Here is a 27401-nt window from a genome sequence, read left to right as displayed (position 1 = left end):
TCACAAGATGGCCACCACCACCACCATGAAGTGGTGGCTGCCACCCTCTGCCACCGCCGGCCACCACTAGGGTGGCTGTGTGTATGTGTTGTATTAGTGTGTGTGTGTTATTTTGGTTTTAGCATTGTAATTGTAACAAAAGAGAAATAATGAAAAGAAAAACTCAAACCACCACTGTAGGGTGGTGGCTGCCGCCACCGGCCGCCGTGACGGGTGGCGGTGTGCCTCGTTCGTATTGTGACTCGTTTGGGATGTTTGGAAAAGGGACTAAAACCCTAATGGGCCTAGTAAACCCTAGTGGACCCAATGAAACCCAAATGGGCCCAATGAAGCCCTAAGTGACCTAAAAGCCCAACCAATTGATTAATGGGCTACTATTGGGTAGGGAAACCCTAATTAGGGTTTGGAAAACCCTAATGGCTTAAAACCCTAATTTTTGGGAATTGATCGGGACACACACACGAGAATTAATTATTAAACCTAAAATAATAATTAATAATCATTGGCAAACTAACTTAAGGCAAGAATGAACTTAATGGATTAAGTCCTTAACGGGTTAAGTAAGAAACACTTAACCCTGATCATCATTTCATGAGAAAACCCTAATTTTGGGATTATGAGCTTGGACTTATCGGGACCCATATTTGGGCCATTGGGATGGAATTGTGCATTAATCCCAATCACATCATATGACTTATTTAGTAAAGTGAGGGACTTAATGGATTAAGTCCTTAATGGGTTAAGTGAGAAACACTCAACCCTAATTGTCATTTTATGTGAAACCCTAATTTCACTTGGACTTTGTGTTGGGCCTTTCTATCGGGCTTTGGCGATTGTACTATGAATGGGATTTCCAAGAATAAGCAAATGGACTAAATAATTATATGGGTTTTAGGATAAGGCCCATGTGAGAGTCTTGGGCCCAATTTGGAAAATTGGGCCATATGTTGGGCTTTGGCCCATTATTTGACTTTTGGGCTTTTGTAGTGTGAGTTGGACCTTGGGCTTGGAACCCAATTATTAATTGGGTATTGTTTGATGTTGACAGTTCGGGAATCTGTCAACCAGCAGCTGGAGTTGTATCTGCGGGACTTCAGCAGTGCCAGGTGAGTTATCCTCACTATACTCAAGAGTCTAAGGCACCAAGGCCGACCCTTTGGATTGTTATATGGTTATGTTGTGCTAGTATGATCTGTTAGATTGGTATCCTAGAGGGTAGGATAATATTATGTTGTATGTGGTATGATCTGTTAGATCGGTATCCTAGAGGGTAGGGTAATATTATGTGGTATGTGGTGTGATCCATTAGATCAATTGTTGTCTATAGACTGTTATGTGATTATCTGTTATATGTGCACATGTTTGTTTGGTGGTTGAGGCTTATCTGCTTTGTGCGAAAGCCAATAGACCTGGGCATTCCAACCTGTTGGTTGTGGGCCGTGAGTATTCCATCCCGAGGATGACTGGACTCATAGTATGTGGGCATTCCAACCTGTTGGTTGTGGGCCGTGAGTATTCCATCCCGAGGATGACTGGACTCATAGTATGTGGGCATTCCAACCTGTTGCTTATGGGCCTGGGGTATTCCATCACGAGGATGATTGGACCCACAGTATGTTGGCATTCCAACCGGAAGGTTGAGGGCATGGGGTATTCCAACCCGATGGTTGATTGGACCCATAGTATGTTGTTTATGATTATATGTGTATTGTTGTGGGTATGGGTATTTTGGGGGAACTCACTAAGCTTTCGAGCTTACAGTTTCAGTTTATTGTTTCAGGTGCATCAGGGGATCGTGGCAAGGCAAAGGCGTGATCGTACAGCTCCTCACTTTTTATGACTTTGTTTCTGGGATACTCTGATATGATACATTTTGAAAATAAGTTTTGTAATGGTTAATAGATATGAAATGTTTTTAAAAGTTTAAATTTGGCATGATTTTTATGGGTGTTACAAGACCTCTCATAATTTTAATTCATCTCTCATCATTTATTTCATCATGTATAACATCTACCCATCTTTACCCATCATAATTATAGGTATAAAATACATATACAGTTTAAATCAAATAAAACATGTATATTTTATTCATTCAACATAAATATCAAGAACATAGATAATATGCACACATAGCACGTAATTTATATTAAATACTTCATATGTACGTGTATGATGAAAGTAACTATGCACTCACCTGACTAGTTAGTGAAAACTAACTACTATTATGGCTCCAAGTTCAACACTGCTTGACAACTTATTATATTGCCTAAAACATCTAATATGTGAAGTGATATCCAAAAATAATTTCTTGAAAGACTTTCGTTAATATATGAAAATAATTCAAGATGTTGCTATTTATACTAGAATTCAAATCGTCTATCTCTTATCTTTCTTACGGTTTAAAATGCTTACTCATTTAAAATTATTGACACGTATAACTCTAGTTACAAGAGTCAATAGAAAAAGAAAACACGTATACCATTTTATTAAATGAAGTTGTACGATCACATATTTAAACAACACATGTTATTTTTAATTAATAAAATATGTGCGACATTTCTTATATTTCTTACACGTATTGCAATTCACAAATCAATTATAGTTACATTTATGGTCCCTCAATTATTCTTGTATTAACACAATATATCCTTCAAGTTACACTATAGTCCATTAACCATTTATTAATAAAATCATTATACCCTTTATAATAAAATTTTATCCAAATCATTTATAATCAATAACTAACGTCGTAAAAAGTACCCGGTCAATTATTATCGAAAAACGGGTGTAACGGAAAAATTATCGTTTCACTACATGGGTTCACCCTTAAATGTATTTAGACAAAATACATCTTATAACATATAATTTGTAATTTTAGATTCGTTACAACTTTCGTTAAGATTTTAATCATAAATAATCTTTTTATTTTTAATGTTTGTTTTAGCCATATTTATTAAGTTTTTTTTAAAATAATTTTTTTACACAAATATTATATACACATAATATTTGTCAAATGTCTACACATATAACATATACTCGAATAATTATCTTTCACTTATTCTTATAAGGTTACAATCGTCGACCGACGTAAATACATATTTTATAGGATATGCCTAGCAAGAAACGTGGGTGTTACAGTTTAACCCTCTTGACTTCACGATCCATGATCTCGATTGGTTCTTCGACAAAGTTGAGTTGGGCGTCAATCTGGATTTCGTCGAGAGGTACAACTAGAGTGTCCTCAGAGAGACATTTCTTAAGGTTTGATACATGGAAAACGTTGTGTACACAACTAAGTTATTGGGGCAACGCGAGTCGGTAGCAGATTAAGCCTCCAACTACAGCTCGAAATCCACTCACACCAAGTCACCCTTCAACACTCCTACGAATAGCAATCAGGATTAAAAATAGCTACCATTCACCCTAAACATGTAATTAAACTATCAGGTTAAACTTGCAAATTTTAACCACAAATAATAGCATGTTAAAGACCTATTTTCCACTCCTTAAACCCATCTAAACCAGATTACGAATCCATATTATTGAAGTTCAGGTCAATACCTTTTTAGGGATTACTTGCACAAGTCCATACGATTTTTCTACAATTTACAATGGATTTTACAAAACAACATGTTAATGCAACTAAATTCAGACCAGTCAGTGAAAATGACCCTTTTCACCCTAGTTAGAGTCATTTCCAACTTTCAAACAAAACTAATGAAATGAAGTAGTCTCACATACAAAACATTGGGCACTGGTTTCGACCAAAAATGATTATCCATGACTGAGATATGATCATTCAAAGATCTGGACATATTAGTGTATTTCACAACACATAACTTATTGTTTTGGGTTAAGTTAGCTTCATAACCCATTAATCCCTAAATGGAAACAATCCTAAAGATGGAAAATTAGATGCTTGAAGTCCAATACATTTCTTAATGGCTTAATGACCCTCAAAGGGGCTTCAAAAACTACCAATCAAAGTATAATGCCTTAAAGATAAAGACATCAAATTTTAGGCTTTAAGTCATGCTTTAATCTTCCATTAGGTCTTTAATGGTTAAGCTTTAACCTTAAAACTCTTGATAGAAAGATGAGTATACTAATGTGTCTTAAAGTCTTAAGAACTTGGCTAAACAAAGGCTTAAACTAATGATGACATCACATAAAATCATAATACCTCTTCGTAAGGGTTAAGTTTGCAACTTAGCCCATTAAGCTTTATCATAAAACCATTAAGTTGGAACAAAGGTCAAACATAACCACCACCTCATGGTGGTCAGATGGGGGTGCTAGGGTGGTCCATGGTAGTGACACGACGATCAAAACCACCATAAAGTATGATGTTATAAAGGAACAAAGAAAAACGGGATACAACGCTTAGGCCTACAAACCCTCCCCCAAACGGTTACAATCTTAAACGATCACAATACACACACAACCACCATTAGCGGTCGGTGGTGGTGGTAGATGGCAGATATCGGTAGCAGGAGGCTGCCGACGATGATAACTTTGGTGCTCCTAGGAGATAGATGGAAGAAAGAGAGAAAAATAAAAGAAATGTGATTGTAACTCCACTGACTCGGTCCCAACCTCTGCCTCACACTCCTTGATGTTCTCCTTCTCCGACGGAACTTCCAACACACACACACACTCACCGATAATCCCTTCCCTTCCTCTGGCGGTGCTTATAACTCCCCCCCCCCCCCTCTATCGATGATGAATTCAATTGCGTCGCCGAAGTAGAGCTCTAGGGTTATACGATTTCATGTGCGACCTAAGGACGCCTTGCAGCCAGGAACAACGGGAGTTCCAAATCCTGTTGACTTCACTGGTTAAAACCAAATGTTTCATACTTGGTCCTCCTCCTTTGCCAAACTGGCGCATATGGTCCCTCAATACAAATTCCTTTTCATACCACATTACAAATTTGATAATTTTAGCCCCTCCCAGCCTAAAACAATTTTGTTTATAGTTTAATAACTATTTTCATTTTGTTTTACTTATTATTTATTTACCCTTTATTGTTACTATTATTTATTATATACTTCCTTTATTCCATTATATGATTATTTAACTAGAAAATGGAAAACAGGACGTTAGAATACAAGAGTTGATTATATTTATTAATAAAAAATATTCAATATGTGTCAACTTGATTAATGGTGTGATCCTATAAGATCATATGTTATTATAAATATCACTCAATAATGATTCTTGAGCATATAGATCCAATACATTATAGGTTGCTCTGTTATCATCATCTTAATCTCTCGAAAATATAAAATAAATTATTATAAAGCCATAATCTTAGATTTTATGTTATATATTTTTATCCATATGTAAACTTCCAATCCTCCTGTAATAGTACATAAAGACACGAAATTCAACAACTGACTTTTCACCCTTAACTTTAGTTGATTTAACTTTTAGACCAAAAAAAACTTTATTTCCTTTCATCGATAGTAACATGCACTTCAAACACAAAAAGTAAGTTCACTCTTTTACTTTGCAAAGTAAAAATTGACTGTTGGACATGATTTCCGACAACTTATTTCCACATGATCTTTTATGTTTTTCTGTATATAATTCAAAGTGACGGTAACAATAAGGGTATTAAGCTCCTTAGTCATACCATTGTAGGAGAGAGTCTTAAAGGCTAGGTTGCATATGATCACTTTCATTTTAGAAACCAATTTGGTTTTATGCCTGAAAAGTCGACGATGGAGACGATTTATCTCCTTACATGCCTTATAAAGAAATGCAGAGAAAGAAATAGGGACCAACATATGGTGTTCATCGGACTTGGAGAAGACTTATGATATAGTGTATCTCGAGGCATTTTGGAGGACCTTATAATATAGAGAAGTTCCCAAGAGATATATTATAGCCATACATGATATGTATTATCGCTCAACAACTTGTGTGCAGACCCCAATATGTGACACAAAGTCATTTTCAATTGATATTGAACTATATCAGGGCTCAACTCTTGGTCTGTATTGTAACGCCCCGATTCTCAGGTATTGTTTAAATAAGATTTATTGGGTGAAGCTCTACTCGACGAGTTGGTTGACCTACTCGTCGAGTAGCAGCGGGGTGGGATCGCGTGTTAAGTGACCTACTCGACGAGTCCATATTGGGACTCGACGAGTAGGAGCTGGCAGATGAAACCCTAAATCCCGGGGTTTTGCACCCTATTTAAGGAAGCATAAGCCTCCTTTGGCCTCTTTGCAGTCCTTTGAGAGCTCAGAGAACCCTAATTCGTTTGGTGTTTCATTCTTGTGTGTGTAAGCTTTTGAGAGGAGATCTTGTGAGGAAAGGAGCTTGGGGAAAACAAAAGGGCTAGGAGCAACGAAGTGTGGGAGATCAGAAATCTATCTCAAATAGCATCATTTGGAGGTATAAAGTCGTCATCTTTTCTCCTTTTTCTTTCTAGACCTCTTTTGGTTGAGATCTAGGGTTTTTATGGTTTGGTTGAGATGGTAGTGTGGGATATGAGCTAGATCTGAAGTTGTAACTTCAGATCTGTAACCTTCTTGGGTTCTAGAGTCATAAAGCTCTGATTTTTGTCGAGAATGAGGCCCTCCTTGTGCATAAAGCCCCATTAAGAACTTAGTTTTGGCATTAAGAGCCTTATTAGTCATGCATGCACGTAAAGTTTGCAACTTTACGTGAAAAGCATGCCCTAGAAGCTTGGATCTGTGATTTGGAGCCGTTGCATGGCTCAAAACAAGTCTGTATGGAAAAAGGACTGAATGGACTCGGCGAGTCGCAAGGTTGACTCGGCGAGTCACATGAAGATGGTCGTGAACTCGACGAGTTGGATGAACAACTCGGCGAGTCCGATGAAGATCACCATAAGACTCGACGAGTTGAAGAACAACTCGGCGAGTCGGATGAGTTTTCCCTAGGATATGTATGCGTGTGTGCCCGTCGAGTGGCAAGGAGGAAACTCGACGGGTGGCCTTAGAGTTTGAACGGGAATCGAAGGAACTCGACGAGTCACCCCGATGACTCGGCGAGTGGAATGTGCTTCGAGGAACTCGGCGAGTAGCCAAGGGTACCCGGCGAGTTAGGGGTCAACATGGACTGTTGACCTTGACCAGGGGTTGACTGGTGGGTTATGGAGTACCTTATAGATTTAAGGAGTTATGAGTATATTGTACTATGGTCATAGGCGGTGGAGCCTGTGTCAAGTGATCCGAGAATTGGAGTTTACCTTTTGAGTCGGCATCTGCGAGGTGAGTTATCCTCACTATATCGATAGGGTCTACGGCACCAAGGCCGGCCCTTTTAGTTGTTATTGTTATGGTATGCTACATATGGTTTGGTCTGCTAGATCGGAATCAGGGTAGACAGTATGTTATGCTTTATGATCCGTAAGGATTGGTATGTTAGTGACCTGCTAGGTCGGTACTCTAGTTACGAGAGGATTCTATGGTTGATGATCAGTATGACAGATATGTTTGATGTTTGTATATGCCAGTATATGATAGTTATGCGAACTTGGTTATTTGCTTATTGGTTGGGTTGAGGCGGTCCTGCTTTATGCTGATGGCCAACATACCCTATGAGCGGTCCGGGGAGACTGCAGGCCCACGAGGCGGACCAGTCATGCCGAAGGCTTGGGATAGATTTTGATAGATTGTAGGCCCGGTAGGGCGGTCCAGTCAGGCCGATGGCCCAGTATGCATGAATAGATTCAGATAGACTGTAGGCCCGGTAGGGCGGACCAGTCAGACCGATGGCCCAGTATGCATGATTGATTGATTGATTGATACTGATATGGTATTGTCAGTGTGGTATTGGTATTTTGGGGGTAGCTCACTAAGCCCTCGGGCTTACAGTTTTCAGTTTATTGTTTCAGGTACTTCAGGAGATCGTGGCAAGGCAAAGGCGTGACCGTACCGCTCCTCATCCTTATGTTATGATTTTGGGACACTCTGATGGATATTGATTTGAAAACATTTTGTAAACAATACTATTTGACTTTTATTTGTGATTTAAAAAGTTTGAATTTGGCGTGAAATTTTTGGACGTTACAAGTTGGTATCAGAGCCTTGGTTTGAGTGAATTGGAGGAACACTCGTGTGAATCCAGTCTCAAACCAAGGAGATTTTTGGGAAGTAAGTTTTAAAAATGGTTTTCAAAAGAAAGGATGGAGGATGCAGAGGGTACGATCAGCCGGAGCCTGTAAGTAAACCCCAAAATATCATACAGTTATTTGATATTCTGATATGTTAGAATAGCATGCTAGTGCTAGGCTAGGGATCTTCAGGAATCGCATGATAGATTTGCCTGATTATATGATACCTATTAGCAATGGGTTTCTTGTATATGGGATTGACATCATAACTGTAGATGTTTAGTGTATGCATCACGGTCGTGTATAGTTAAGATCTTATAGCATGAGAATGTCTGACTCGACCTTAGGGTAGGGTTGGATATTCGAAAGTCTATCGGGTCCAGCGTTATGTGCGGCTAGCATACACTAGCGCTGCAGGGGCTGATGGAAGTTCCATGGAGGTGTGAGTTGTGCAGAGCTGTGGGATCAGTAGTGAGATAGGCGATGTCCCCTAGTAGTGATGGTTGAGCGCACATTATGTTGAGTATAGTATTAGGGAGTTGTGGTGATACTTGAGACAAATATGGGTAGGTGTGGAAGGTAGTATGGGCCCGTACTACTGGAAGCACATGACCCATACGCGTAGCAAGGAAGTCACAACCCCTAGGATTTGTGAGTTTTGGTCTTCCGATATTATGTTGTGTATCTGATGTCTTGAACGTATCTTTCAGTATGGTGGTAACGAGACGTTTTGCTGCTGGGTCCGGATCAGGATCAGGACAGGGGGACGGAGGGCTAGAGGTGTCGGTAGCACCTGAGCCCGTGGTTCAGATGGGGACTGAGGAGATGGATGCCAGGATCTGGGAGATTCTACATGATGAGGTCGCTGCGGCTTTCCGAGCGCAGCTACCAAAGATGTTTGGATCGATCAAGACCGCGATGGTCGAGTATTTTGATGAGCGATATGCAGCTCTGGCAGAGACAGCAGCCGCTGCAGCCACTTCGGCTGTAACTGCGGCAGGGGTTGGAGGAGGAGCCGGCAGGGCTTTCCAGTACCGGGACTTCGATAATACGAAGCCCCCGACATTTGATGGTACTCAGGATGCGATCAGGGCTATGCGGTGGTTGTCTGACGTGGAGGGCTGTTTCTTCACGTGCTCATGTCCTGCTGACCAGAAGGTCAGGTATGCTCTGAACCTGCTTAGGCTCGGGGCAAAGGACTGGTGGAGATTGACGACAGGTTCATATTCTGATGATCAGCGGGCTGCTGTTACTTGGGAGCAGTTCCGAGATATGTTTCGCACCCGCTACATTCCGCGCGTGGAACGGGAGCGGCTTGCTCAGGAGTTTTTGACATTGAGACAGGATGGGGAGTCTGTGATGGAGATTACCCGGATGTTCACGGAGAGGGCTATGTTTTGCCCGGAGTTTGCGTCGGAGCAGTCTCAGATGACTCGTTATCTGAGTATGCTCAAGACGGATATACGACAGTTTGTGGCTACACAGCGTTGTGAGACCCTCCTGGATCTACAGGAAGCCGCGAAGCGGCGTGAGCTGGAGATAGAGCTGCAGCTGAAGGAGCAGCATCAGGCACCGGCACAGTCTCAGTCGGCGCCTAAGCGGTCTAAGACCGCTGATGCACGGTCTGGGGGTCAGCAGAGCCGCACTTGTGGAAAGTGTGGCAGGGTTCATTCGGGAGTATGTAGAGCAGGAGGGGGGTGCCATAAATGTGGCAAGGAGGGGCACTATGCCAGGGACTGCCGTCAGTCCGCTCCTCCAGCAGATATGAGGATTTGTTACCATTGTCATCAGGTTGGTCATGTGAAGACCAACTGTCCGCAGCTTACCGCCAAGTCGGCGCAGGGTCCCGCGCCAGCCACTGTGAGGATTGGAGATGGGAGGCCAGGCAGGGTGGAGCCTCCGAAGGCTCAGGGTCGCGCCTTCCAGCTCACGGCCGAGGAAGCCAAGGCAGCGCCAGATGTGGTTGCTGGTGCATTTCTATTCTCTGTCTCAGTTATTGTATTGGTGTTATGCTTATTGATTGTACCTGTGGTTAGGTACGTTTTTAGTGAATTCTTTGCCCGCTTTGGTATTATTTGACTCGGGGGCGAGTCGGTCGTTTGTATCTCAGACTTTCTCTAGAGGGTTCAGTGTGCCGATAGGTGATCTTGAGTGTCCGTTGCGAGTTTCGATCGCCAACGAGCACGGGGTTTCTGCTTCTTCGGTTTACCGGGGATGTGAGTTGGAGATTTTCGGGGTGTCCTTCCCGATAGATTTGATTCCTATCCCCATGGGGGATGTATGCGTGATTGTAGGGATGGATTGGCTTAGCCGTTTAGGCGCCATGATCGACTGTGAGAAGCAGCGGGTGGTGGTTCGAACCCCAAATGGGGGAGAACTGGTAGTATATGGCGAGGGCACCAGGTTGGGATCAGGGTTTTGGTCGGCAGCCAGGGCTCGACAGTATATACAGCACGGGTGTGCCGGTTATTTGGCGTATGTAGTAGATACGCGGGTTAGGGAGCAGCTCTCAGTTTCAGAGGTTCCGGTGGTTAGAGAGTTTGCTGATGTGTTTCCGGAGGAGTTACTCGGAGTGCCTCCGGAGAGGCAGGTTGAGTTTAGGATTGATCTAGTGCCGGGTGCGGCCCCTATCGCTAAGGCGCCGTACCGACTAGCACCGCCAGAGATGCAAGAGTTGTCGTCTCAGTTGCAGGAGCTGCTGGGTAAGCAGTTTATTCGTCCGAGTAGTTCACCCTGGGGAGCACCGATCCTGTTCGTCAGGAAGAAGGACGGTTCGCACAGGATGTGCATTGACTATAGGGAGCTGAACAAGTTAACGGTGAAGAACCGTTATCCGCTTCCGAGGATAGACGATCTTTTTGATCAGCTGCAGGGTGCATCTTGGTTTTCCAAGATTGATTTGAGATCAGGATACCACCAGGTCAGGGTGAGGGAGGAGGACGTGGAGAAGACCGCGTTTCGGACTCGTTATGGTCATTACGAGTTCGTGGTGATGCCGTTTGGGCTCACCAACGCGCCAGCAGTGTTCATGGATCTGATGAACCGAGTCTGCAGACCGATGCTCGATCGCTCGGTCATTGTGTTCATAGATGACATCTTGGTATATTCCAAGACCCGAGAGCAGCATGAGGAGCATCTCAGGGAGCTGCTGGAGGTACTGCGACGAGAGCGGCTGTATGCCAAGTTCTCGAAGTGTGAGTTTTGGTTACGAGAGGTTCAGTTCCTTGGACATCTCGTTAACCAGGATGGGATTTTGGTCGATCCGGCCAAGGTGGAGGCGGTTATGCAGTGGGAGACTCCGAGATCTCCCTCAGACATCAGGAGTTTATTGGGTTTAGCAGGGTATTATCGGAGATTCATTCGTGATTTCTCCAAGGTTGCCGTACCCCTCACTCGTCTAACGAGGAAGGGAGTGGATTTCCGGTGGGGCCCTGAGCAGCAGAGGGCGTTTGAGACCCTCCGGCAGCGGTTATGCGAGGCGCCGGTGTTGACACTCCCCGAGGGAGTGGAGGATTTCGTGGTATTTTGTGATGCGTCCATCACAGGCTTAGGGGCAGTCCTCATGCAGAGGCGACGAGTGATAGCTTATGCATCGCGGCAGTTAAAGCCGCATGAGACGAGATACCCCACGCACGATCTTGAGTTGGGAGCGGTGGTCTTCGCTCTCAAGATTTGGAGGCACTATCTGTACGGGGTCCGTTGTACCATATACACAGATCACAAGAGTTTGAGGCACATTATGGATCAGCCAAACCTGAATATGAGGTAGCGCAGGTGGCTGGATGTAGTCAAGGACTGTGATTGTGAGATCCTTTACCATCCTAGTAAAGCGAACGTGGTTGCGGATGCTCTGAGCCGCAAGTCAGTTGGGTCCTCGACCCCAGCCAGGTGTATGAGGATAGCGGTGGATTCCCCGCTGGTGGGTCTGGTCAGGGATGCTCAGATTGAGGGTATGAGACCAGAGAACTGGAAGTTGGAGAAGATTAAGGGCGAAAGCGCCCAGTTTGTTCAGGATAGCCGCGGATTGTTGACCCGTTACGGTCGGGTTTGGGTTCCGATGACCGGAGGGGTCCGGCAGACAGTGATGGAGGAGGCTCATAAGTCTCGCTTCTCTATTCATCCGGTAGCCACCAAGATGTACCGTGATCTGAGTTCGAGTTATTGGTGGCCGGGCATGAAGCGAGATATCGCTTGGTTTGTTGAGAGGTGCTTGACCTGTAGGATGGTGTCACACCCCCGAACCAGACGGCGGAAACGTCCGAGGGCTCGCGTGACTTAAATTGAATATCATCACAATGGATATAAATGAATCATAACATAAACATCACCATGCATCAATACATTACAACTGATATTGTTCACATCCAGTACATTGTTTTAAATATTACACATCCATAACATAAATTGTTTAAGAGTTTTCAAAACATAGCTTCCTAACATACTTGATATTACCCTGCAGCTTACCTGTTACCTGAGAATACAAGTTATTTTGAAAAACGTCAACATATGAAATGTTGGTGAGTTCATAAGCAGGGTTGTGATAAAAATGATTTGTGTAGTTTATAAAACCCAGAAAATCCGATATTTTCTGAAAAGACAATTGTTTACCAAAGTGTGAAGATCCATAAGTTGATGCATGAATGATTTCAAAACGTGTATAAAAGGGAGTTTTGTATTATAGTTATAGAAAAATACAAGCGAGTGGTGTTGATTTCCTCGAAAAACCCGATGTTTTCCGATAACATAAAATATAATTGTTTTTCAAATTGCTATACCGCCACAACGAATGATTTTGATTACTCTTCCTTGATTACTCGGATGGTATTGGATTTAATTAATTATGTGAGTCGTTATAACCATGCATAATAATGACTAGTTCGTCTGTCTTGGCATCCTAATGTATGCCGGGATTGATCTTACGATTTTGTCACCCTAGACTGGCCGAGTCTAACTGTAGCGAACAACTGAGGTGTGGGGGAGTCACCCCCGTATAGATCTATACACAAACTCTCGCTCTCCTTCCAGGAGACTTTGATTATAACTACAGACTACGAACGACCCTTAGAGGTGTCGCTCGTTATTACTCACTTAATCCAAACAAAATTGATTATTGTTGATTAACGACTGGGATTTGTTTACTTTGATTTCAAATAAGCCTAACAGACACGGAGAAGAGGAATACAAGGTCCTGCTAATTACACGTGTTATTTAAGGCTGTTGGTTATACGAAGGACACATTGGCCCATTTCATATTTGATTAAATTTGGACCTTACTAGCAATGCTAACGGGCCACCAAGGCCCAATAGCACATATAAGCCATTGATGGTCCTTTAAACATGTAATTGGGTCACAAGAGGCTCAATAGACATGTGTTATTATCGTCGAACCCAAAAGTCACGTTAATGGGTCACAAAGGCCCATTAAGCATGATTAAGATCTTTCAAGTCCAACTATTTGAATATTTACGTGTTTTAGGTATAATATAATGGCCGGAAGTTTGATTGAAAAATTGTTAAAATCTCAACAGCACGAAACTTGTCGGTTGTTTATAACGATAATTGAGAATATATGTATATTTTTCCTTCTATTTTCATAAGTTGTAATGTGGTATTCTCTTTAACCCAAATGTCTTAAAACCAAAATAATTGACTCAAAATATTGATTTGACCCATTCAACCCTTTCTTTAATAAAAATGACAATTTTAGTCCCTTACATAAAGAAAAGACATTTTACGCCCTTAACTCATTTTCTTGACATTTTTGACCATAGACTTGTTTAAATAAAGGGTTTTAGCTCAAAATTTACTCTTTGGCAGTTTCAGCCCTTCCAATACAGAATTTTCAGTTAAAACCCAATCTTTTCGCAACTTTTACATTTTTGGCCCAATTTCCAAAAACTTTACATTTTTGATCCTTTTTGGAAAAGAAAAGCATTTTACCCCTGAATTGGTTTTGTTTACACTTTTTACCTCCTGTTTTGTGAAATTTATCATTCAACCCCTTGAAAATTTGGTTTTTCGCAATTTTGGGCTTAATGGGCCGAAAAGCCCAAAAATTGGCCCATTAAGCTACAAATTACATTTCTAATCCTTTGAAGAGTATAATATTCATAAAAACATTTATTTTAATTGTTTTGACTCTTTTGATCCTTAAGAAAACCGTGAATGGCAATTTTAACCCAACTTTTGTTTATTTGACAAATTAAGCCCAAAAATTGGTTTTATGTTGCAATATGTTGATTTTAATCTTAGAGGGTAATTTTCTTGACTTGTTTAGTGTAATATACCTTAGATCATGTTTGTTTTCCTTCTTATGCCATGATCTCGAGATTTCTTTCCTTTTTGTTTACATATTCAACACATAAGCACATAAAATCACACATACATACATGAAATCATACATAGCATACACATACACATAGATCTACACATTTTACTTGTATTCTCCCCCATAAAACTTGTAAAAACTGAAAATAGAGGGGTATGAACTCACCTTGAGTTTTAGATTTGGTTTTGATGAAGATTTGAGAGAAGATTTCGGCCTAACAAGCTTCTTTAGAAGTCCTTGAGCTTAGATTGCTTCTAGGGAGTATGATCATGAAGTTGAATGAATTAAAAGATGATTTTTGATGAGGTATAGAAGTTAAACTTTGGATTTAAGTAAGAACTTACCAAAGATTTGTAACTTGAAGTGATTTTTGAATGAAAAACTCCTTGGAATGCTTCTAATTCTTGAAAATTTGGATGAAAAGAAGGAGGGTGTTCTTATGTGTTTGAGAGAGATTTTTGAGAGTGTGTAGATGTGTCTTGAGTTGGTCTCGGCCGAGAGTAGGGGAAGGAGGAAGAAAAAGAGGGATTTTGCATAGATACATGTGATTACATTGTTGTATGTTGTATACTTAGCTTGGTTGTCCCCTAAACAAAGGTGAGGTGTCATTTTCTCCTTAATTCCTCCACTAATCTTTTTTTTTTTTAAACTTTGGGCCGAGGGTTAGAGAAGAGAGAAGGGAATTTTGGGCCTATTGTGTTTAACTCCATATTATGGGCCCAATTTGATGGTTTTTCGGCCCATTTGGTCTTTGGAGATGGTTCACGGCCCAAAATAAATCAAGGAATGAGTTTTATGGCCCATTAGGGCTATTTAGATTTGTGATGGCCCAATAAGGCCCATTGAATATAACCTAGTTCATTTTAGGCTTATAAGGCCCAAAATATTAAGTTTCATGCAAATGAGTCCAATTAGGGCCCATTTAAGAGTTCTAAGTCCAAAATAGTCAAATTGGAAGCTTATTGGTCTATTAGGCCCAATAAGAAAATCCTAATCCAAAAATGAACTTAAATCGGGATTTTTAGGGTTTCCAATCTTTGTTGACTATTTGAATGCTTGTATAGGAATTTTGTTGTCATTGATTTAACACAATACATGTTTTCAAGTTTTAACTACAATGTCACTCTTTGTTAAGTGTTTACAGCGTATCAGAATTCCTAGTTGTGACAGATGGTCAAGGCCGAGCACCAGAGGCCGCATGGTAAGCTGCAGCCCCTGGAGATTCCCATGTGGAAATGGGAACGGATCACGATGGATTTCATCACGAAGTTGCCAAAGATGGCAAAGGGTTTCGATGCTATATGGGTCATCGTGGATCGATTGACCAAGAGTGCCCATTTCCTAGCTATACGGGAGAGTTCGTCGGCGGAGAAGTTGGCCGACCTGTACGTCCGCGAGATTGTCTCTCGCCATGGGGTTCCAGTTTCCATAGTTTCCGACCGGGATGTCCGATTTACTTCCCGTTTTTGGCAGAAGTTCCACGAGGAACTAGGTACGAGGTTACATTTTAGTACAGCGTTCCATCCGCAGACTGATGGGCAGAGTGAGCGGACCATACAGACCCTCGAGGATATGTTGAGGGCGTGTGTCATTGATTTCGGTGGGAGTTGGGATTCCCACCTACCGCTTGTAGAGTTCGCCTACAACAACAACTATCATTCCAGTATTGGCGCCCCGCCTTTCGAGCTGTTGTATGGGCGGAAGTGTAGGACCCCAGTCTGCTGGGGCGAGGTTGGGCACAGAGTGATGGGTCGGACAGAGGTAGTTCTACAAACTACCCGAGATGATACAACATATTAGACAGCGACTGCAGACCGCTCAGAGTCGGCAGAAAAGTTATGCCGACCGACGCCGATCTGAGCTGGAGTTTCAGGTGGGTGACATGTTCTCCTGAAGGTTTCACCCTGGAAGGGAGTGATCCGCTCCAGGAAGAGGGGAAAATTGGGTCCCCGCTACATCGGGCCGTTCAGGATTGTTGCCAGGGTTGGCAGGGTGGCTTATAGGCTAGAGCTTCCGGAGGATCTTAGCCGGATCCACAACACATTTCATGTTTCGCAATTGCGAAAGTGCATTATGGACCAGGAGGCAGTGGTATCGTTGGATGACATTCAGGTCGACGAACGCCTGAACTATGTGGAGAGGCCGGTGGCTATTTTGGAAAGGAAGAAGAAGATTATGCGGAACAAGGAAATACCTTTGGTAAAAGGGACAGTGGGAACATCGGAGGGGATCCGAGTGGACATGGGAGCCGGAAGCGGAGATGCGCGAGCATTACCCGACATTGTTTATTCCGACGGACTTCGAGGGCGAAGTCTAGTTCAAGTGGGGGAGAGTTGTAACGCCCCGATTCTCAGGTATTGTTTAAATAAGATTTATTGGGTGAAGCTCTACTCGACGAGTTGGTTGACCTACTCGTCAAGTAGCAGCGGGGTGGGATCGCGTGTTAAGTGACCTACTCGACGAGTCCATATTGGGACTCGGCGAGTAGGAGCTGGCAGATGAAACCCTAAATCCTGGGGTTTTGCACCCTATTTAAGGAAGCATAAGCCTCCTTTGGCCTCTTTGCAGTCCTTTGAGAGCTCAGAGAACCCTAATTCGTGTGGTGTTTCATTCTTGTGTGTGTAAAGCTTTGGAGAGGAGATCTTGTGAGGAAAGGAGCTTGGGGAAAACAAAAGGGCTAGGAGCAAGGAAGTGTGGGAGATCAGAAATCTACCTCAAATAGCATCATTTGGAGGTATAAAGTCGTCATCTTTTCTCCTTTTTCTTTCTAGACCTCTTTTGGTTGAGATCTAGGGTTTTTATGGTTTGGTTGAGATGGTAATGTGGGATATGAGCTAGATCTGAAGTTGTAACTTCAGATCTGTAACCTTCTTGGGTTCTAGAGTCATAAAGCTCTGATTTTTGTCGAGCATGAGGCCCTCCTTGTGCATAAAGCCCCATTAAGAACTTAGTTTTGGCATTAAGAGCCTTATTAGTCATGCATGCACGTAAAGTTTGCAACTTTACGTGAAAAGCATGCCCTAGAAGCTTGGATCTGTGATTTGGAGCCGCTGCATGGCTCAAAACAAGTCTGTATGGAAAAAGGATTGAATGGACTCGGCGAGTCGCAAGGTTGACTCGACGAGTCACATGAAGATGGTCGTGAACTCGACGAGTTGGATGAACAACTCGGCGAGTCCGATGAAGATCACCATAAGACTCGACGAGTTGAAGAACAACTCGGCGAGTCGGATGAGTTTTCCCTAGGATATGTATGCATGTGTGCCCGTCGAGTGGCAAGGAGGAAACTCGACGGGTGGCCTTAGAGTTTGAACGGGAATCGAAGGAACTCGACGAGTCACCCCGATGACTCGGCGAGTGGAATGTGCTTCGAGGAACTCGGCGAGTAGCCAAGGGCACCCGGCGAGTTAGGGGTCAACATGGACTGTTGACCTTGACCAGGGGTTGACTGGTGGGTTATGGAGTACCTTATAGATTTAAGGAGTTATGAGTATATTGTACTATGGTCATAGGCGGTGGAGCCTGTGTCAAGTGATCCGAGAATTGGAGTTTACCTTTTGAGTCGGCATCTGCGAGGTGAGTTATCCTCACTATATCGATAGGGTCTACGGCACCAAGGCCGGCCCTTTTAGTTGTTATTGTTATGGTATGCTACATATGGTTTGGTCTGCTAGATCGGAATCAGGGTAGACAGTATGTTATGCTTTATGATCCGTAAGGATTGGTATGTTAGTGACCTGCTAGGTCGGTACTCTAGTTACGAGAGGATTCTATGGTTGATGATCAGTATGACAGATATGTTTGATGTTTGTATATGCCAGTATATGATAGTTATGCGAACTTGGTTATTTGCTTATTGGTTGGGTTGAGGCGGTCCTGCTTTGTGCTGAAGGCCAACATACCCTATGAGCGGTCCGGGGAGACTGCAGGCCCACGAGGCGGACCAGTCATGCCGAAGGCTCGGGATAGATTTTGATAGATTGTAGGCCCGGTAGGGCTGTCCAGTCAGGCCGATGGCCCAGTATGCATGAATAGATTCAGATAGACTGTAGGCCCGGTAGGGCGGACCAGTCAGGCCGATGGCCCAGTATGCATGATTGATTGATTGATTGTTACTGATATGGTATTGTCAGTGTGGTATTGGTATTTTGGGGGTAGCTCACTAAGCCCTCAGGCTTACAGTTTTCAGTTTATTGTTTCAGGTACTTCAGGAGATCGTGGCAAGGCGAAGGCGTGACCGTACCGCTCCTCATCCTTATGTTATGATTTTGGGACACTCTGATGGATATTGATTTGAAAACCTTTTGTAAACAATACTATTTGACTTTTATTTGTGATTTAAAAAGTTTGAATTTGGCGTGAAATTTTTGGACGTTACATGTATATCTTCACCTTGATCTTGGACGAGATGTCACATGAGATCCAGAGGGGGAGTGCCTTGGTGTATACTTTTTTTTTCGATGACATCGTGTTGGTGGTGCAAACCAGGACCGAGTTAAATGCTAGGTTGAATACATGGAGGTTGACGTCAGAAGAAAAAGGGCTACAAATCAACTCCGCTAAAACATAGTATATTTACTGCAATTTTAGTGGGGTTACGAATGATAAATGAGTAGATGTAAGTATATAGGATCAAACCCTTCCCCTGAATGATAGCTTCAAATATTTAGGATACATGATCCATAAAGGAAGGGTGTTGATATAAATGTCACCCATCGTATAAAGACATATCGGTTAAAATGAACGGCGGACTTAGGAATCTTATGTGACAGGAAAATCTATTAAAGTTGAAAGAGAAGTTTTATAGAGTAACTATTAGACCTCTCATGATGTATGGGGATAAATGTTGGTCGAACAGAAAAAGATCGCTAGAGAAAGATGGAAGTAGCAGAAATGAAGATGTTGAGGTGGACTTGTCGCAAAATTTTACTATACAGGATACCAAATGCGACGATAAGAATTTTGTTAGGAGTGGTGAACATTAACAAAAAATTGAAAGAAGTTCGATTGAGGTGATGTGAACATATAAAAAAAAATACTACTACCATCATCATCAGTGAGTGAGTCGGGTAGAGTCAATGACGCTTGATTGACTATACCCATAAAATTTGTGAACATGACAATTCTTGCAATTTTCTCATAATTTTATTGCAATTTTCTCATGATTTTATTTTGGTTTTTTTTTGGTTTTTTTTTTTTTTCAATTTTTTAACCGCAATATTTTGGTATTCAGTTGCTTGTTATTTTTTTTGGTCAAATAACAAAAACAGTAGTCAAGAAAGAATACATCCATTCCAAAACCCTCGTACAGCACCATGTGTATAAATTCACCTGTGTGCAGGTTCCTACTCGAGGGTTGGTGTTCATGAACAACAGTCGTTACCAATTCGAAGCAATTTCTACAATTTGTTTGCAATTAATCGTCTTTCCTCTTTCAATATCCAATTTTTATCAGTTCGTGAAAACCCTAACCAGATCTTCACCACTTTACATCACCACATACATACATAAAAAGATCGGAAAACGGAAGACTTGTAGTAGAAGGGCTGAAGAATAGCTAGCAATGGCGTCATACATGAGCATGGGAGATGCACACAGAAGGATAACAGAGTATTTGAATCGATTCGCCGACGTCGTTTCGTACCAAGACGGCACATCTCTCAAACAACTTCTTTCGCTGTCCTCCGAATCTCCATCTTTTCTCGCCCTCGCCGATGCCCTCAATCTCTTCCAGGTTGAATCAATTACATATCTCCAGTGATTTCTATGTAGATTCGATTGTTCATTAGGATTCATATATCCAGTATCCTTATCGATTTTTATGTATCCAGGATGCTAACAGATTGATCAGACAAGCAGACAAGTACTCTCAGTATGCTGAAATAGTCTCTCCTTTATTTCGGGCTATGCAGAGTTATAGGGTCAGCCATTTTGCTGAATCATATCAAGCATTTGAAAAATCTTCCAAGTACTTTTCATATCCACTTTGATGTTTGAATTCTCTTTTGTTTTTCTTTACTTTTGTCACTTTTATCTTACTGATAGTATGCTAATATGGAACATTATTCAGTGCTTTCATTCAGGAATTCAGAAACTGGGAATCAGCATGGGCATTAGAAGCTTTGTATGTAGTTGTATATGAAATTAGGATTCTTGCTGAGAGGGTAAGATTAAGATTAAGATTAAGAAACAGTTTCATTACTCTTGTTCCTGTAAAATGACAAAAATGACCTTTTTGAAGTTGTGTATTATGCATTCAGGCTGATAGAGAATTGGCTTCAAATGGAAAGACTCCAGAGAAACTAAAAGCAGCTGGATCCTTCCTTATGAAAGTGTTTGGAGTTCTTGCTGTATGTCTTTCACTTCATACTCCAAATATATTCTAATTTCTAAGCAACAATTATTTAAATAAAATATAAAATGGAAATAGATATATGTTTAAAGAAAATAAAGTACATTGCTATTTCATCCAATTTTTGAATGTGGTATTTTAATTATAGGGAAAAGGACCAAAACGTGTTGGAGCACTTTATGTCACTTGCCAATTGTTCAAAGTTTATTTCAAGGTGACACTTCTTTACATTTTATTCATCTTTTTAACTCTTTTTTAGGGTTTTTACTTTATTTTGTAATATTTATGTTGAGAAACTAAAAATTATATTGCAGCTTGGAACTGTTCATCTTTGTAGAAGTGTGATAAGAAGCATTGAAACTGCAAGAATATTTGATTTTGAGGAATTTCCTGTTAGAGATAAGGTAAGAAATTAAATATTATAATAAATATAAAACATTTTATAATTATTTAATGTTATTTTGTTACAGGTAACCTACATGTACTACACTGGTCGCTTGGAAGTGCTCAACGAAAATTTTCCAGCTGTAAATTAATCCCACATTCCCTAATTATAATTTTTTTTATCTCATTTAATTGGAAAAATATTTATTTAATAATTATATTTTCGTTTTCTTTTTTCTTTAGGCTGATCATAAATTATCGTATGCTTTATCACATTGTGACCCTCAAACTGAAGCAAACATAAGGTTTGTTTTCCATTTCATGTAATTTACTTATTTATTTATCTTAAGATAATAATATTTAATTTTTTTTTGAAACAGGATGATTTTGAAATATTTAATACCTGTGAAGCTTTCGATAGGGATCTTACCTAAAAGAACACTCCTTGAGAAGTATAACCTGATTGAGGTATTCTTATAAAATAAATATTTTTTATATTAAATATAATTACAAAAATGTATTTTTTTATTTATTTACTTTCTAATCATGTTACAGTATAGTGACATTGTGGTAGCTATGAGGAGAGGTGATTTACGCCTTCTTAAGCATGCACTTGAAGAGCATGAAGATCGGTATTTTTTTTTTTTTTTTTTTTTATAAAAAATAATTTTAACCAATTTTTTTTTTTTTTGGAAAATTAAATATGTTTTGTTGTTACATATACAGATTCTTGAGATCGGGTGTATATCTTGTTCTTGAGAAGTTAGAGCTTCAGGTGTATCAACGATTGGTGAAGAAAATGTGAGTTATTAATTCTAGAGTAAATTATAGGAATGGTCCCTATGGTTTGGGGTAATTTGCACATTTGGTCCCTAACTTATTTTTTTAACTCGGAAGGTCCCCACTGTTTGTTTTTGTTACACGCTTGGTCCCTACAGTTTGTTTTTGTTACGCGCTTGGTCCTTATCTTACCTAAAAAGACTATTATTTAAATAGAGAAAAATGGTGAGGTAGGTAAGGTAAGGTGAGGGGGGTGGGGTTGGGGTGCGTTTATTTAAATAAATTAGAAAATCAAGGGCAAAATAGTCTTTTTAGGTAAGACAGGGACCAAACGCGTAACAAAAACAAACAGTAGGGACCTTCCAAGTAAAAAAATTAAGTTAGGGGCCAAACGTGCAAATTACCCTAAACCATAGGGACCATTCGTGTAATTTACTCTTAATTCTAAATTAATATTGTTAGAATTTTTGTAGGATATAAATATAAATATATAATGGTGTTGATTTGATTTGTGCTGACGTGGCAGATACTTTATACAAAAGCAGAAGGACCCTAGTAAGGCGCACCAGATTAAATTAGAAGTAATTGTTAAAGCATTGAAATGGCTTGAGATGGAGATGGATTTGGATGAGGTAAAGTTTATTTATCAAAAGATTTATTGAATATTATTATAAAAAGCCCTTTTTGAAAAATAAATAATCCAATTTTTTTACACAAACAGTTTGGTTGGAATTTTATTTATGATTACAAAAGTTATTGTTGAAAATTACCATCAAATAGTCCCTTAGTAAGTTGTAGATATACTTGTGATTTGGATAAGTTGTAAACTAAAGTTTGTGAATGTTACATATTTGGTCCTTATAGTTTGAGTTGTTTGACAGGTTGAATGCATAATGTCAATATTGATATACAAGAATTTGGTGAAAGGGTACTTTGCTCACAAGAGTAAAGTGGCAGTTTTAAGCAAACAGGATCCATTTCCCAAATTAAATGGCAAGCCGATTAATTCATAATTAGAATCCAAACAACAAAACACGGATCTTACTTTTGAGAGATTTCAGATATGTGCATTTAGGCAGCATTTATAACAAACGTGTATTTTAAAAAACTACTTTATAAGAAGAATTAGTTGAGTTAGTTTTGTTTGAAGAGGAAGGTAGAAATTGCAGCTTACTATTATAAATCTTGTAATTTAACACTTTATTGATGGGATTTTGGATTTGCTTAGTTTTGATAATGAGGCTTGTTGTTCCATTCCATTTTGGAACAAAAGTTTTGTGGCAAAATGACTTAGAAGGTTAACAAAGTAGAGGAATTGTAAGAAAATATCATTGAACTTATTTGTGTACATGTATTACCAATCAACTATAGCTTCATATAATCATTAGACTTTACATTTTGTTCAAAAATACTGTTATTTGTACTAATAGGTCAGCAGCCATGTAGTTGTGCATGATGTGGCATGTCACGTGGATTTTATCATTTATTATGTTCATATTATATTATTTTTTTAAGTATAATTTACCATTAAATTTTATTTTTTTAATACATATTTTAACCAGTAATCTTATATAATTTGTTTAAAATATATAATTTCAAAATACATATTATTACATACATATAAAGTATTTTTACAAATAAGTTCAAACTATTTCAATGTATAAGCATATGTTTTTACATATATATATAAAAAGTACTTTTACAATAAATGTGGTTTTTGTGTATATATAGACATTTAAATATATACATACATATTGACATTTGAAAGTATACATTATTACATTTAAATGTATAAGTATATAAATACTCAATTATCTATTATTTTAGCCGAAGTTATTCCATTTAAATCTACAAAACTAAATATACAATTATCCATTACTTCATAAGAAATTAAACTACTAGCACTCTAGCTTGGACATTAGTATTTATATATTTGAATGTAACAATGTATACTTTATGACCAGACTATAGTATTCGAATGTAAAAATATATATTTATACACTGAAATGTCTAGTTATATGAAAAAACACATTTATGTAAAAGAAAAAAATTTATATGTATGTAAAACTATATGTTTATACATGAGTTTATTTGTAAAATTATTTTATATGTATGTAATAATATGTATTTTTTGAAATTGTATTTTTTAGATGAATTATATAAGATTAATGATAAAATATGTACAAAAAAAGTTCAATGATATACATAGTAAACAATAAAATCCTCATCAACAACCATGTAACATGCTACGTGGCTGTTAACCTACTATTAACGGTAATACTATGATATATTTTTTGAATAAAATGTAAAGTTTAATAGCGATTCATGTATAAAAACTATAGTTGGTTGCTAATATGTGTACTCTAAAAAACAAATTAATGATATGTTTTGTATAATTCTTATAGTTTGTTATCATTCTAAGTCATTTTCCCAAGTTTTGCAATTTTAAAGATGCTAGCCTTCATAAAAGTAAAAAATGTGTTATAAGTTTTAACAAAAGACTTGCATCATATGTCAAGTATTTTATTTTTTCAAATTATAGCTAAATATGAAGAATATATATTTTTTTCTTTTCATTTTTTCTTAGTCTTGCATCATATTTTTTTTATTGTGTTAATCTATCACTACCTAAGACTTGTTTTTGGCAAAATATAAACCTTTAATTTATTCCGAAAATATTTTTAAAGATTTTACCACAAAAAAACAGCAAAAAAATTCTCCATAAAATCATGATTTTCATATAAAAAGAACAATTTCACGGTTTACATTAAAATATCAATGTAATTTTTGGGTTCTACATGCGGAATTTGTGGGAAAACCTTAAGTTTTAAAAAAGTTGATATATATATTTTTTTGTTTTTGTCATTTTCTCTTTCAATAATTTCAATAATTAATATAAGTTAACCCACATGGACACCACTTGGAATTTGGAAATAGAAATAGTATGTGATCAAAATCAAAATTTGCCAATGACCGACATAGACAAAAAAAACCCTTCCATGTGCATGTTCACAAAGAACAAATAAAACCAGAAATGATTGTTTGGTGACAACCAATACCTTAAAACTATGATTACATCAAGGGTAAATTGGGAATAGGTAACATCATTGCTATTTGGTGCTATTTGCTCAAAAGATTTAAAGAAAAAAAAAATGAATAAACAACATAGAAAACAAGGAACAGGAAGCACAACCATTGATTTCCACCAAAATATAATAAACCAACAGTCATTCTCTTCTCTTTCTTTGTTCCTCAACCTAATCTAATCATCAACCACAAGTCACATTCTTTATAAAAGACACCTATAAGATGATCAAAAAGAGCTTTTGAATTTGATATCGATTATTGTAACAAGTTGTAATTACTAACTACCACTTGAAGGGTTTAGACCATTGATTTTCATGAATTGGGATCTTCTCAGGTTCATAAACAGGGGTTGTGGTATGTTCATGTTCTTCAGAATCAGGAATGGTTTTTATCTCATGAGCTACAGTAACTTTCTTATCTTTTTTCATTGCCTCTTTCTTTCTTGGCCTTGTAAATATGTATGCTGTAAATTAAGAAATAAAGAATGGTTATGTGCCCATTATCTCTCAGATTTCAGTGTATTTCTTATAAGAAGATGAAGAACTAATGAATGTTAACTGTGATCCTATGAACAAACTACATACTAATGATGTAAGTAATCCAATTATTCCAAAGTTAGATTCAACTAGTTATCTTGAACTTGATGTATAAACCAATTGGGAATTCTTGGGAACAAATTTATCTTTGCATAATGGATTCTAAAATGGATTGTATGAAACCCTAATTGCTTCCCAATTTGAAACATACAATATTCATAACTAGTCTCTGCTCACTACAGCATATACGCATTTTTCTTTACTGCGAAATTTAGCACCTAATAATGTCGGATTTAGAGTCGTGCACGATTATCCAAACATAAAATGGAAGGGGGAAAGTTAAAATTTAAGTTTACGGCGTTTGATCATCAAACCCTAAGATTACGTCTAAATCGCATTCTACCTAAACCTAAACGGATCGCATAAATCATATGAAATAAATGAAATCGAGATATAGATGCTATATATACGCATGCTTCAGTATTCTGAAACAAGCTGTAAGTGCATCAAAAAGAGAAAGGGAGAAAGAAAGAGGTGGGCTGACCTCCGAGAGCAAGGTTAGAAATGAGAAGAATACGCCAGACAAATTTATAACCTCGAGCAAGAGTTTCCTTCGGTGGTTGCGGCAGAGGGGGCGGCGGTGGTGGTGGAGGTCTTTCCATTGAAATCTCGACGACGGTTCTCTGTAAGCAGTGTCGACGACGACGACGACGACTTTCTGACGTTTGTACCTCCAATGGGCTGCGGGTCTTCTTATTTTGGTTTATTGGCCCAATTACTTTTTGATCCAGAACTCCACGCTTATTTATCAAAATTATACAATATTTATATGCTTTATATGTTCATATAATATTGTTTTCAACTTATGCATTTAATAAAATTAGTTAACATAAAATATCAATAACTTTTGAAATGGCTAATATTTTGTATGATAAAAAAAATCTCTTGAATATTGCATTAATATATATATATATATATATATATATATATATATATATATATATATATATATATATATATACATGCAAGAGTGATTTCTTTCCCCACATCCTTCCCCTTCTTTCCCTCTCCGAACACGTGAAAGCTAAGACATCTAACATCTTTTTGTTGTTTTTATTTGTAAATAAAACATGCATTAAATAAATATCCCAAAATATACTTTTATAACATCATGAACTTCTTATGTTAAAAAAAAAAAAATTTGCTTGAAAATAACAAAGAAAAAACATTTTCATTCCTTCAAGAGTGTCTTCAAGAAAACTTTTCTTTATTTCACCATTTCATCAATAAGATTGAGAATATCCATTGAACACACAAACACATGTGTGTCTTTTTTCCCACAACTGTAAATATGTCCTTTAACCATATACCATTTGGTGTTTATGGGAAAGTGCTTAAGCTGTATGGTTAGGTACAGATTTTCATTGAAACCATTGTTATTTTATGGGTTAATGTCATAAAAACCCTCAAGTTTTCAGAGTTTTGTCGGTTTTGCCCAAAGTTGAATTTTATGTCCGTTTTTACCCTAACATTTTCGAAAAAATGTTCGATTTTACCCTTTTACCGGTGATAACAGGTTTTCCGGGTTAACATTATATTAAATCCGCAAAAAACCCTTAAGTTTACCCTTTTTTTTGCATTTTTACCCTTAAGTTTATAATTTTTTTACACTTTTGCCCTAAGTAATTTTTTTCATAATATACGTATTCATGCAGAAAAATCGTATTTATATACGAAAAAATGTTTAATTAAATATTGTATTTATATATTTTTTAATGTTATATATATATATATATATATATATATATATATATATATATATATATATATATATATTTGTTT

At 38.6% G+C, this 27401-nt stretch overlaps 1 protein-coding gene and 1 long non-coding RNA gene across 2 annotated transcripts; one reads left to right on the top strand and one right to left on the bottom strand.

Moving 5' to 3' along the window:
* Nucleotides 1–19693: 19693 nt before the first annotated feature.
* Nucleotides 19694–23272, top strand: EER5 (proteasome family protein). The gene is made up of 13 exons (XM_079061568.1): nt 19694–20154; nt 20252–20388; nt 20491–20584; nt 20681–20770; nt 20921–20986; nt 21087–21176; nt 21243–21299; nt 21400–21461; nt 21537–21624; nt 21712–21788; nt 21883–21957; nt 22463–22568; nt 22818–23272. The coding sequence occupies exons 1-13, from the start codon at nt 19984–19986 to the stop codon at nt 22947–22949; spliced, it is 1245 nt and encodes a 414-aa protein (XP_078917694.1). The 5' UTR covers nt 19694–19983; the 3' UTR covers nt 22950–23272.
* A 1841-nt stretch (nt 23273–25113) lies between these two features.
* Nucleotides 25114–26338, bottom strand: LOC145125270 (uncharacterized). Its single transcript, XR_013715906.1, has 2 exons — nt 26104–26338; nt 25114–25486 (listed from the first exon to the last, which is right to left on the bottom strand). It is a non-coding gene; the product is annotated as an uncharacterized LOC145125270 (long non-coding RNA).
* Between the last annotated feature and the right edge of the window lie 1063 nt (nt 26339–27401).

Source organism: Lactuca virosa, chromosome 7, assembly GCF_052849685.1.
Source record: "Lactuca virosa cultivar CGN04683 chromosome 7, Lactuca_virosa_CGN04683_v6, whole genome shotgun sequence".
Classification (NCBI taxonomy): Eukaryota; Viridiplantae; Streptophyta; class Magnoliopsida; order Asterales; family Asteraceae; genus Lactuca; species Lactuca virosa.
Note: the sequence above shows the minus strand (reverse complement) of the source record. Positions and strands in the feature narration are given on the sequence as shown.